The sequence below is a fragment of the Coenobita brevimanus genome, chromosome 77 (genome assembly GCF_032717465.1).
Source record: "Coenobita brevimanus isolate Jiangsu-jjx chromosome 77, ASM3271746v2, whole genome shotgun sequence".
NCBI classification, from domain to species: domain Eukaryota; kingdom Metazoa; phylum Arthropoda; class Malacostraca; order Decapoda; family Coenobitidae; genus Coenobita; species Coenobita brevimanus.
The window spans coordinates 29684085-29698481 of NC_137030.1; the positions used below are offsets into that span (position 1 = coordinate 29684085).

Sequence of the window (14397 nt, forward strand, 5' to 3'; positions counted from 1 at the left end):
GAAGAAAGGTTGCTGGTTCTTTGAAAGCAGTGATAAGAAACAGGGAAGTGAGCATGGAAGTGAAAAAGTTACTACATGACAGTATTGTGATAACAACTCTAAAGTACGGAAGTGAAGCTTGGACGTTGTTGGAAGAACACAAGTCAAGAGTGAGAGCAGTGGAAATGAGTTATTTAAGAGGAGCCTGTGGAGTCACATGGAGAGACAGGCTGACGAATGAGGATATAAAGGAGCGTTGTGGTGTTGATGTGGATGTGATAGGAAGCATTATGAGGAACACACTGAGGTGGTTTGGCCATGTGGAGAGGATGGAGGGTGAAAGACTGACGAAGAGAGTGTATGTGAGTGAGGTTGAGGGGAGAAGAGGGAGGGGGAGGCCGAGGGTGAGATAGAGGGATGGGGTGGAGAGGTATATGAGAGAGGGGGTGTGTGAGTTGGGAGCAGGGCAGTGAAATGGCAGGGGACAGGGCGACTTGGAGGCGATTTGTTTGTGGCCATCCCAAACGGGATTGAGGCGTCTGGCAATAGATAGACAGTACTCACATGCAAAACCTCTTTTACCTCTCTCCATATTTGATTAATATCATTGTCTTCAGATTCCATCAAAGTCTGAAGGACTAGAAACCTGTTCCTCCATTCCCACCGAAACTTTTCCTTCGTGTTGTCATCATTTCTCAGCTAATCAAAATCATATTTATAGAAATGATAACTTGATGACTAAAGATTTGGATAAAAGGAAGGTGGAAAGAGCATTTTGAATCTGTTCTAAATATACCAATCCCAGATGAAGAGGACATTTTGCCACCTGAGAGAGATTTGCAGATAGAAACAGGGGATATAACCTTGGAAGAGGTTGCAAAATCTATAAAGGAATGAAAGAATTTTAAGGCCTATGAGAGGATGGAATATATCCTGAAATGCTTAAGGTGGAAAATGATGAGCTGATGAATGTGCTATTGAAACTTTTTAATGTGGCTTGGGATAATAGTGGAATTCCAGAAGAGTGGAAAAATGAAGCAATTATATAAATACCAAAAAGGGGAGATTTAAGTGTGTGTGGAAATTGAAGGGGGATAACTTTGACACTTATAGTTGCAAATGTCTTTTCCAAAATTTTGCTGAACAGAATAGTGGCAGTAATTGATAAAATTTTACAAGAAGAACAAGCGGGATTAAGAAAGGGTCAAGGTTGTAATGATCAGATTTTTATTGTAATGCATCTAATGCAACAAGCTAATGAGATGAAAATGCCACTTAGTATGTGTTTTGTGGATTTTGAAAAGGTGTTTGATAGTGTTTCACGTGGAGCTATGTTGAAAATTATGAGATTCTATGGTATACCAGAAAAGTCTGTAGATATTATTAGAAGCCTGCATGAAGGTATTTTTTGTAAGGTAATGGTGGATGGTTCTTTGAGTGATCCATTTGAAGTTAGGTCGGGAGTGACTCAAGGAGGAATTCTTTTGGCTTTGCTGTTTGTTTTGGTTATGGATTATGTTATGAGAAAGGTTGTAAAGAGGACAGGTGCAAGAATTAACTGGAAAGAAAATAAGAGGCTGATGGATTTGGACTATGCTGATGATATTGTACTGATTTGTGGAAGTATTTATGATCACTCACATATATAGAGAGAGAGAGAGAAAAACTACATATTAGAGAAAAACAAACAGTACAGAATAACTGCATATACATTAAACATAAAAAAAAGGCATTCCACTACTAGCACAGGTAGTTAATGATAACCACCAAAATACTGCACTATACTGTACACATTTTTAGACTATTGTAAATACCGTACTAAATACTGTATTAGAGAACAGCAAAGCAAACAAAGCAAATAGATGCTGGTCACCCAGAGACTGATGAGGCGTTCTGTGGGATGCGGAGGAGTGCAGGTGTATGCATGTGCGTGAGTGTGTGAGTAGGATGCCACGCTGGTTGGTGTTTCCTGTACGCTGATTCTTTTACTGAACAAAATTCGCTAAATGAACATAACGTTCGGCCAGCTCAAGGTGGTTGTTAAAACTGTAATTTGTTACAAGAGGGTTTGGTATACTGGGGGCTTATTGTACTTACAAACAACACCACTTGCAAAGCATTAAAAAAAAAAACAGAACTTGATTGAAAGTATCCTTGTTCATTATTACCAAACAGTCCCTTATCTGCATACTTCATATATGGAATAAATCCAACCTGCACCATTCATCACCAGCCCAGTCCTCTTTCACAACACTAGTTTCAACTTCCCTTAACCTTGTCCATATGTATATTTATACAGTACATGTACTGCACTGAGCAACCACAAGGCATCACACACCACTGTATCACTCTAACACTGGTAGTGAACCAATTACTTAGACATCCATCTGTCAGTAGTATTACTGTAAAAAAAAAAAAAAGTACTCACTTTGCACGTGTTGAATTTGCCACCCTCATAGAAGTTGCGACCAAACACATCAATGCCCACATACACTCTGTCGTTGAGTCCCTCCCCAGCCTCGACACAACTTCGTTCCAGATGATCTGGGGTCCATGTATAGTTGAGGAATATTCCATCACATGCATCAAAGAATGGTCTGCCAGATGGAATGGGTAATGCACAGTATCTATATATGATACACTCTCTCGATTTGTGACTTCTCAAAAAAAAAAAAAAAAAAAAAAAAAAAAAAAGGCTCCCAATAGAGTAAAACAAAAAACATCTTAAATACCTACACCCACCCTTACAGTACATTTAGGGTACAAAAATAATTATTTACTGGCTATTAACTTAGTGACACTCTTCTGACTAACATGCCATCCCAGTGCACGTAACTGCTTAGTGCTACGCCCTGTCTTCTGTGTCATATTTATGGCTATTCTGTTATAACACAGGTATATGGCTGATCAGTACTCTGCACAGTGTATTTATGTGTGTGTATGCAGGCATATGAATGTATCTATGTTTTACCATGTCCCTCTCGATCAAATTTATGGCTATTCCAGCATGACACAGGTACAGTCAACTAGTGTTCCTGAATTGTGCATTTCTGAGTACCTTGGCCTATAGGAATACACACACACACACACATATATATATATATATATACATCTGTGATACAGTGGTAAATAGTGCATTTTCTTTTTGTACACTGAATAACGAGGGTTCGCGCCCCGCCAGGGTAATAAATTTTGGGAGCGTTCTCACCACGTACTGCTTGGAGGACATAAGGGGTGCTGTGGTTGAACCAGTGTTGCATACTATAAAGTATGCTTGCATCCAGTCAGCTTGTGCGGACCAAATACACTTGGTTCACAGACTACACATACATCCAAAGCCACTCCAACACTACAATTACACTTACAAGTACTTCTCACCCTACACACAATCTCTACCAGACAGCCTAAGCCACTTGGTAGAAATACATTGGCTGCATCGTCCCCACTTTGGTCAGGATAGGCCAGTCCTGCAGTGAACACTCAAACAGCTGATGAGATGAGATTATATATATATATATATATATATATACACTAGGCTCGTACAGTGCGCAAGAGATTGGGCGGTCCATGACCTCACGCACTGGGAATTCGCGTATTGGGAATACATAATCTTATGGGAATAATTACATATGGGTGGTACCCCCTCATACCTGGACATTTTTTGGCCCTTAGAGACATAAAAAAGGTCAAATTTTTCAGACATTGTACTACAGATATAGCTGCAATAACAAGAATATGGCCAGTCACCTTAACAACAGTAGACAACAGGCCTGATGGATTTAAACAACAAGAGTTCTGAGGCGCGGCAACGCACTTACAGTGCCCCCGCCACCACCCCGGCCGCGCCACGCTTGTTTAACGGTTGCCAATGTTGTATTATTCCAGGCTCTGACGAAGAATTTTACGGCCTGTTGAATGTTACATTTCTTCCAGAATGCAGCAACAGTCATTATGGTGGGGGTTGCAGTGAAGCAGGTGAGTCAGGTGGGGCTGTGAAGGTGGAGAGGGAGGCGGCTGGTGAGTCAGGTGGGGCAGTGGAGGACAGCGGTGGGCGAGTCAGGGGAGGTGGTGAGGGGAGGATCCTCCCTCTCCTCCTTGCTACTGCTCACATTTTCGGCAATTTCCTTCATCTCTTCTTGCTTGTTTGTTTCATTCCTCATCTTGTTATGGATGTATTGGCAGTATAACAACTTGGTATTCATGATGTAAACATCATTATTACAGAAACTGGGTATCTATTCTAACTTACTGTTATTGCCGAAAACGTTATTATTGAAGCTGTTACTGGTGATATCTTATTGTAGACTCCTCTTGAGCACCTTCCCCATGAGCCTCTAGGTCACTATTGGCGCGTTGTGTGTGGGGGGTCGCCTACTGATGGAAAATGGCGTTTTTAAGCCACTTCTTGCCTCTACCTCGTGTTTTGTGGGGTAAACTCTTGCATTCAAAATTTTTCGTTATGATTTTTGGTCACTCGTGCACAATGCGATTCGCGCATTGTGATGACGCGCACTGGGCGAGCCTACTGTATATATATATATAGAGAGATATATATATAGATAGATAGATAGATAGATAGATAGATATAGATAGATATAGATAGATAGATATATATATATATATATATATATATACAGTATAAAAAAGTAATCTATCTATCTATACCCCGACACCCTAATCCCGCAAAGGGTGGCCGCAGACAAAACGCCTCCAAGTCGCTCTGTCACCCACCATTTGACTACCCTCCCCCCAACTCACCCCCTCCTCCCTCATATACCTCTCAACTCCATTCCCTCCACCTCATCCTCGGTCTACCCCTCCCTCTCCCTCCCTCCACCTCACCTACGTACACCCTCTTAGTCAGTCTTTCATTCTCCATTCTCTTCACATGTCCAAACCACCTCAGTGTATTTCTCCTAATCTTCTCAACCACATCCACATCCACTCCACAACGTTCCTTCACTTCTTCATTCATCAACCTGTCCCTCCACGTCACTCCACATGCTCCTCTCAAGTTACTTATTTCCACTGCTCTCACTCTTGACTTATTCCCCTCTTGCAAGGTCCATGTCTCGCTTCCATATGTCAGGGTAGGGATCACAATACTAACAAAGTAAGATTTCCTTAATTAAGTCAGTTTAATTGGGGTTTAAGCCTGTCTGACATACCTAAAAATCTGACTTTCCTGTGGCCACCCCATCATTACGGGGAATAAAACCTTTTTGCTGTGTGTGTGTGTGTGTGTGTGTGTGTGTGTGTGTGTGTGTGTGTGTGTGTGTGTGTGTGTGTGTGTGTGTGTGTATGTGTGTGTGTGTGTGTGTGTGTGTGTGTGTGTGTGTGTGTGTGTGTGTGTGTGTGTATTTACCTAATTGTGATATACAGGAAATGAGCTACACTCGTTGGGTCCCGTCTCTGTTTCTCAGTAAGTCAAATTTAGCTTTAAACTCGTTTAAGTTTTTAGACTGGACGATCTCTTTGTCCAGGCTATTCCACAGGTCTATACATCTATAAGGAAAATTATATTTCTTGATATCCTTCAAGCAGCTTGGCTTCTTCAGTTTCATTCCGTGTCCTCTTGTTACTCTCTTATCCCATAAAAACAGATCTTCTTTGTCAATTTTATCTACTCCCACCATGGTCCTGAATATTGCAATCATGTCGCCTCTCTTTCTCCTATCATCTAAGGAAGGCAAATCCAGCTTTTCCAGCCTCTCTCTGTATGACAGATCTGCCAGACTGGGGACCATTTAGGTTGATGTTCTTTGTATTCTCTAAATCTTGTTTATATCTTTCTTTTTGTGTGGGGACCACACTACTGCTGCATATTCTAACCTGGGGTGAATCATGGCCACTATCAATTTTTTCATCATCTCCTCATCCATATAATGAAAAGCTACTCTTATATCAGTCAGGTGTTTATACATCTCTCTGTCTTGTTAATGTGTTTTTCAGGTGACAAACTGTCCTGGACCAGCACTCCCAAATCTTTCTCTTCTCTCGCTTTTGTGATTGGTTCATTACCCATCAATTAATTCAATGATGGCCTCATGGTACTTTTACCCATTTCCAGTATTTTACATTTCTTTGCATTGAATTTCATTTCCCACATCCGGCTCCAATCGTGTATCCTATCCAGATCCTCCTGCAGCATTTTACAATCCTCCTCAACCTCTACCTTCCTCCAGATCTTTGCATCATCAGCAAACAGACTTGCATAACTGTTCATTCCATCTACCATATCATTTACGTAAATCAGGAACATTACTGGTGCCAACAACGAGCCCTGTGGGACTCCACTTGTTACTTCCCTCCATCCAGACATTCTAACCTTTACTACTGTCCTCATTTGTCTGTCTCTCAAAAAGTCTCTCATCCATTCCAGGAGGTTCCCCTTCAGTCCTCCTATATGCTCTGGTTTCCACATTAGTCTCTTACGGGGTACCTTGTCGAAGGCCTTCTCCAAATCTGAATACACACAATCCACCCGACCATCTCTCTCCTGTAGCACATCAACTGCTCTTGTGTAAAAACTCAACATGTTGGAAACACATGACCTTCCACTTCTAAGTCCAAACTGACTATCAGCCAAAATATGTGTGTGTGTGTGTGTGTGTGTGTATACAGTATATAAAAATATATATATATATATATATATATATAGATATATATATATATATATATATATATATATTGTTACGGAACAGAGAAAGATAACGTACACTTTCAGTGAGAATGCTAAAAATCACTACTGTCCCGTAAAGTTCCAGGTTCAAAACAAGAGTTAGGTAAAATTACAAGTTAAAGTTTAATGCTTAAATTAACAACAAAACATTCAGGACTCATAAGGATAATGTAATGGCAAATAAACAGGTTAAATATATGGTTAACTGCAATAGCCTCTATTAACACGAAGTTAGCAAGAGTAAATTTATCTAAGTCAGCCCTGATAAAATGAGATACCAGATAATACTCAGTGAATGCCAGATAAATTATTACAGATACAAACTATTATCAAAAATGACTGACATAAAGATCCATACGTGAATTACAAAAACTTCACTAAGCCTACAAATTAAACTTATGCTATACAGTACAAGAAAAAATGCAATAACAGTAATACTCAAATTACACACAGCTGCTAGATGGTTGGAGATTTCTTGAGCACTCACAATAATAATATCTGTATAGGGGAGGACAGAGATGTGAACAAAGTGAGGAGCAGATCTAAGTGGCAAAGATGCAGAGACTGAGCTCATTATATAGGGGCCGGCAGAGCCTGATACAACTTGTAAGAGGACGCGCAAATGAAAGCCATGGGGAAATAGAGTTCACAATCCCGCTTTGGACAACAGAGAGAACGACTTACTCTACTATAACGGTAGAAGGGGGGGACTGAGGCAGAACACGCTCGTGATCAAACATGCAGCAACTGTGCGTTAAAATTACACAAAGGATGATGAAATCATAGGCTATGTAACACTTCCCCACAAAGAAAAAAGAAATTTACAAAGGAAATTTCTTATTACTCTAAAACAATCTGTCTAAAGTCTAGATAAGCAATCTGCAATAACATTTTCTTTCCCCTTGACATGTTGTATGTCTAATGAATACTCCTGAAGAAGTAGACTCCATCTTGTCAATCTCTGATTTTTATCTTTAAACTTACTAAGGAATTTCAGTGGGTTATGATCGGTATAAATGACTATGGGGTCAAAACCAGAACACAAATAAAATGAAAAATGCTGTAAACCCAAAATCAAGGCCAAAAGCTCTTTCTCAATAGTGGAGTAGTTCTTTTGAGGTGGAGTGAACTTCTTACTGTAATAAGATACAGGATGTTCAATACCCTGATCATCCTCTTGCAGCAAAACAGCCCCAGCTCCTGTATCACTTGCATCAACAGCCATCTTAAAAGGCTTAGCAAAATTTGGAGTAGCTAGCACTGGCTGACTTAATAGAATAGCTTTAAGTTTGTTGAAAGAGGATTCACAGTTATCGGTCCAGACAAATTTAACTCCCTTTTTCAGTAGGTCTGTAAGTGGTGATACAAGAATAGAAAAGTTAAGAACAAATCTCCTGTAATAACCTACCATTCCCAAAAATCTTTGTAGCTCTTTCCTACTTTTAGGTCTGGGAAGATCACTTATAACCTGAACCTTAGCTCCTGGTGGTGCAACATGTCCATCACCAATTACATACCCAAGGTACTGAACTTCAGCTTGACCAAACTCACACTTTGATAAATTAGCTACAAGATTAACATGAACTAAACGGTCAAGAAAATTACTGACATGGCATAGGTGATCTTTCCAGTTGTCACTGAAGATTAATACATCATCAATATAAACAACACACCCTGCCAAACCCTCTGTTACAACATTCATGAGCTTCTGAAATGTGGCTGGTGCATTCTTCATACCATACGGCATTACTGAACATGCAAAAGCCTTTCCTAATGTTACAAAACATGAGATCTCCCTAGCACGTTCAGTCATAGGTACTTGCCAGTATCCCTTTAACAAATCAAACTTACTTATGTACCTAGCCTTTCCGATCTTGTCTATGCAATCTTCCACACGAGGGAGAGGGTAAGTGTCTGTTTTGGTTATCTGATTAACACGTCTGTAGTCGATGCAAAGCCGCTGTGACCCACCTGGCTTAGGGACCAGAGTGACAGGAGAACTCCACTCGCTCTGACAGGGCTCAATCATCTTGTGGTCCAACAGGTAGCCAAGCTCCTTCTGGATGAGAGGAACTTTCACTGGGTTCACACGGTAAGGAGGCAGTTTAATTGGCTTTGCGTCTCCAACATCGACATCATGCATCAACACAGTGGTTCTTCCTGGAGTGGCACGGAACACTTGCGGGTACTCCTGCAGTAATGCCGAAAACTCCTGCCTTTCCTTGGGTGGTAGATGAGAAAGCTTAGTCTGGAGATCATTCATGATATCAGGATTCTTCCCCAAACTATCACTCAGGCTCATACTGCATGGGAGAGCTTCACTTGCAGACTCGGGTGGAACAGCTACAGTGCAGACTGGATTATTTTCGTCCCGCCTGTGATATAACTTTAGCATGTTGATGTGACATAGTTGCTTGCTCTTTCTACGATCTGGTGTGGCGATGACATAGCTGGCATTCACTGAGTATTATCTGGTATCTCATTTTATCAGGGCTGACTTAGATAAATTTACTCTTGCTAACTTCGTGTTAATAGAGGCTATTGCAGTTAACCATATATTTAACCTGTTTATTTGCCATTACATTATCCTTATGAGTTCTGAATGTTTTGTTGTTAGTTTGTGCATTAAACTTTAACTTGTAATTTTACCTAACTCTTTTGTTTTGAACCTGGAACTTTACGGGACAGTAGTGACTCTTCGTATTCTCACTTAAAGTGTACGTTGTCTTTCTCCGTTCCGTAACAATATATATATAAATATATATATATATATATATATATATATATATATATATATATATATATATATAGTCATCCCGCACAAAGTGCATGAATATGGGTGACACAGTCCGTCGCACTTTATAAATTCGCACTTTGCGAAGCATAGGATCCCATGTTAAAATGGCTTTATGGGCAACACATCCTGAATTTTCGTTTACTGATTCACCAATACCTATCCCTACCTAAAATGCAAAAGGAAAACTTACAATACAAAGACGCAAGAGTAATTCGGTACATTTGTTAAGATAATTTAAGGCCTTACCAGCACTGTACAGAGGGCAGATAATGCGAATTGTTGTTGTGGTACCCGAGGCCATACCATGGAACCTGAACTAAAACACTCACAGCTGTTCAGCACGGACCTCATCCCATGCCTCACTGTTATTCTCATCACTATTGGAGGGGTTTTGGCACTTTTTTTTTTTTTTCTTAGAAGGAATGGTTTGCGGACTCTTAGCTTTTGGTTCTTTCTTTCTTGTATTAGAAGAAGAAGAAGAAAAAAAAAAGATAATCCACCGTCTCCATCCTTGGTACCCCCATACATGTGAAAAATCCTCTTGGTAATTTGGTAATGAATCATTCTGAATCATTACCGATCGAATTTTTCATTACCAAATTGCCCCACATTTGGTAATGAAAAATACCAAATGAACAGAAGGCAATGATTGATCATGTGTGTGTGGATGAAAGGATGAGAAGGTGTGTAATGGATGCAAGAGTATACAAACGCTGGGGGAGCAGACTTTCGGACCATCACTTGGTGATGGTCAGAATCAAAGTCCAAACGAAATGGAGTAATAGAAGAAGGGAAGGACAGGAGGAAGTAGTTCTTACAAGGAGGGTGGAAAAGTTACAAGAGGATGGAAAAAAGGCAGAATATAAGAGGGACGTGAAGGAGCGATTGGGTAAATATAGATTGGAGCAAATGGAGGATGTGGAAGGTATGTGCAAATTATTCACAGGAGAAATCTGTGAAGCATGTGAGGTGGTGAGTGGGGTGAAGAGAAGATGAAAGGGGATACAGGGAACAGCATGGTGGAATGAAGAGATGAGAGAGGCTGTGGCACAAAAGAAAGCATATAGTGAGTAGTTGAGAATTGGGGGCGTCGAACAAGTTGAGAGACAGAAGAGAGAGTTATATGCAGAGAGGAAAAGAGAGGTGAAAAGATTAGTAAGAGAGAGTAAGAAGAGAGTGGATGAGGAATTTGGAAGGAATTTGAGTGTAAAGTGGAGGGAACATAAGAAAATGTTCTGGAAAGAGGTAAAGAGAGTTAGACAGGGTGCCAAACAAGTTAGTTGCAAAGTGAAAGATAAAAATGGTTGATTACTAGTGGAGAAGGGAGAAGAAGTGAGCAGATGGAGAGAACGCTTTAAAGAATTGTTGAACATGAAAATGAAACTAATGATAGTATATGTGGCTGGGGAATGGCTAGGAGAAAGAGGGATGTGAGAAGAGAGGAAGAAATCAGTAGGATGGAAGTTGTGGAACCAATGAAGAAAGTTAAAATGGGGAAAGCCCCAGGAATTGATGGAGTGTGTGGTGAAATGCTGAAGCATGGGGGAGGGATAGTAACAGAATGAATGTGGAAGATGTGCAGGTTGGCCTGGGAGGAAAGTTGTGTCCCGGAGGATTGGAAGTAAGGTATAACTATTCCCTCTGTACAAAGGAAAAGGGGAACAAGAAGTGTGTGGTAATCATAGGGGCATTTGCCTTCTATGTGTAATAGGAAAAGTATATGGTGGGATACTTACTGACAGAGTTAGGGAAATAACAGAGGAATTAGTTGGAGAAGAACAAGGAGGTTTTAGGAAGGGAAGAGGTTGTGTAGATCACATATTCATTCTTAGCCCTTTATTGGAAAAGTTTCTAGAGAAGGGAAAGAAGTTGTATGTAGCCTTCATGGATTTGGAGAAAGCATATGACAGGGTGGATAAACAAGGATTGTCAAAAGTATGAAGAATATATGGAGTAGAAAGGAAGTTGTTGTAAGCCATGAAGAGAATGCATGAGGGTGCTAAGGCTGCAGTATTTGTGGATAGTGAACTGAGTGAATTTTTCTCTTTGAAGGTTGGATTGAAACAAGGGTGTGTCATGTCTCTACGGCTGTTCAATCTGTATATGAATGGGGTTATAAAAAAGATACAAGGTAGGACAATGGATGTTGGAGTGGCCCTAGTGAGAGAAGGCAGTGTTTGGAAACTACCAGTACTGTTGTTTGCAGATGATACAGTATTGTTAAGTGAAGATGAAGGGGAGCTGCGAGGCTTGGTGGATGAGTCTGGAAGAGTGTGTAAGAAACAGAATCTAAAGGTGAATATAGGGAAGGGTAAAGAGATGGTCTTCAAGAGACATGAAGTCAGTGAATATACAATGAGGTTGGATGGGGAGGAAATGGAAAATGTGAGTGCATTTAAGTACAGTACTTGGGTAGTGTGACGAGTAAGGATGGAAGTTTAGAGGGTGACATGCTTGAAAGGGTACAACAGGGAAGAAAGGTTGCTGGTTCCTTGAAAGCAGTGATAAGAAACAGGGAAGTGAGCATGGAAAAGAAAAAGTTACTACATGACAGTATTGTCATACCAACTCTAAAGTATGGAAGTGAAGCTTGGATCTTGTTGGAGGGGCAGAAGTCAAGAGTGAGAGCAGTGGAAATGAGTCATTTCAAAGGAGCATGTGGAGTCACACGGAGAGACAGACCAAATGAGGAAGTGAAGGAGCGTTGTGGTGTGGATGTGGATGTGATAGGAAACGTTAGGAGAAACACATTAAGGTGGTTTGGCCATGTGGAGAGGATGGAGAGTGAGAGACTGATGAGGAGTGTGTATGTGAGTGAGGTGGAGGGGGGGAGAGGGGAAGGGGAGGCCAAGGATGAGATGGAGGGATGGAATGGAGAGGTATATGAGAGAGGGGGGTGTAAGCTGGGAGCAGGGCAATGAAATGGCAGAGGACAGGGTGACATGGAGGAGATTTGTTTGTGGCCATCCCTTACGGGATTAAGACGTCTGGCAATAGACAGATAGATAGATAAATATTCCCTGCCATGATCAGCCTGCGTCCATGTACTCTCACCAAAAATTTGTTTCCTTTATTTTTTTCCTTTTAATTCTCATGCTTACCCCTGCACCTAGTTTCATCAATGCAAACATATTATACATTGATTTCATTGATTTTGGTAAGGTTCTTTACTGAAAATTAGTTTTTTGCCAAATTTTTCAAATTTCAACTTTTTTTTTTAACTCTCATGCTGACTCTACACTTAAGTTTCATCAACAGAAACATATCTTATGTTGATTTCACAGATTTTGGTAAGATTCTCTAGCAATAATTAGGTTTCCATTGATATTTTCCTGTTTTCTCTCTTACCATGAGGGGGGACTTTTATAATATTTGACAGGCGGTTTTGTTGTAACCATTAGGCCCAGGGGACTGAGACTGGCATTTGCAGGTGTGTAAATTTAAGCTCTTCAAATCTGTAAGAAAAATCTTTACCTTGGTAAAAGTTCAAAAATCGACCCCGAATTGCAGCTGGAGGAAAGATAGCTTCAGAATAATGTGGTCTTTAGAGGTTAACTCCTTCACTATAATGACATTGTGGTTGGTGGTGGTGACCACCGTCCATTCAAGTGCTGTAGTGCTGCCTGCTTCTTCCTTCACCCTTATCTTTTTATTTTTCTGCCTGTCCTCCTCTCTTCCTGCTTCTACCTTTCCTTCCAATCACTTTTTATTACTGTACAGTACTCTTCTTTCCACTTCACGCGGCTTTGCACTGAATGCCAAGCCAAATGGTTTCCCCTAATCCAGGACACCATTTACAACAATGAGTGGTAACCATATAACCAAAAAAAAGGGTGACATGCTCCTGTTAACAGGGTGGAGATGCAAATGTGACATCCATCCAGAAACCAAACCTCCACACTTTTCCCCGGCCCTCGCTGCAGCAAGGCACTGTCAACCACTAGGGAACATCAGTTCACTGCACAGGATGGCCCTGCAGGGGCAGCTGTTTGCCTGCAGTTGATGGGTCTGCTCAGCCAGACAGGACAGAACTGATCAACAAAAATACCTGTGACGGCATATTTTTACCAAGATTACAACCACATTATTTTGTCCAGTTTAAGAAAGATTTCTAGCAGTGTTGGAATTAATGAAGGCTGTATCTAACCCCTCCACTCTACAAAGCCTATCCAAAGGTAATCAAAATCATCTGGAGATAGCAAGAACAAAGTAAATAATAGGTCACTGAACTGAAGAAGTCAAGCAAAGGGAAGATATTCTATTTGTTCAAGAACTACTGTGATATGCATAAAAAACACCTTAGCTGTATGTGATTTGAAGGAGCTTGGACCAAAACAATGAAACAACAGAATATTGGTAAGCAGGACAAACTCTTGCTTGTTCACTTATATACTAGTATTCACTGTTTGCAAGCTTCTTTAATCCCTTGAATCTGGATAATTTTTTTTTTTAATACTGTACTTGTTGCTCCCAAAGTACTTTACTCAAATTAAGAAACGTCTCTGATATAGTCGGGCCTTGATATACGTAAGTTTGGTACATGATAAACTGAGAGAACGATGAACTAAAAGTTACACCCAGTTTTGCAATAATGATGGCAAAAGTCGATTACACTATATGATAATTGTGGTCGCAGTGTGCGACATTCCTGTGCCTACATGATGTCTCCCATGCAAGCTGACAGTCAGACATCTGAGTCAAGATGGCTGCCCAGTGTTTACGTTCGTGGTGGTCATCTCCATTTAGCCGCATTTTTGCGGGCCACTTTGGACTAGTTTAGACCGGTCTGGACTCATAAATGATCGTGAGAACGGGCTAATGTTGGTCCGATCCTGTCTGAGCCTGCTATTGGCTGCATGAGTGACTGGGCGTGGCCTAGAAGAATGTAAACAAATGTCGGGGAATGGCGCTGATTACACAAATTTCATGCTTCCCCTCG

At 40.7% G+C, this 14397-nt stretch overlaps 1 protein-coding gene across 1 annotated transcript in view; it reads right to left on the reverse strand.

The window, feature by feature from the left end:
- The window catches only part of ENGase (cytosolic endo-beta-N-acetylglucosaminidase), a 55480-nt gene that overhangs the window by 20072 nt on the left and 21011 nt on the right, over positions 1 to 14397 (reverse strand). Inside the window, exon 5 of the mRNA XM_080279270.1 lies at positions 2408 to 2576. Within this exon, the coding sequence (XP_080135396.1) occupies positions 2408 to 2576 (169 nt within the window). The remainder of the gene's footprint in view (positions 1 to 2407; positions 2577 to 14397) is intronic.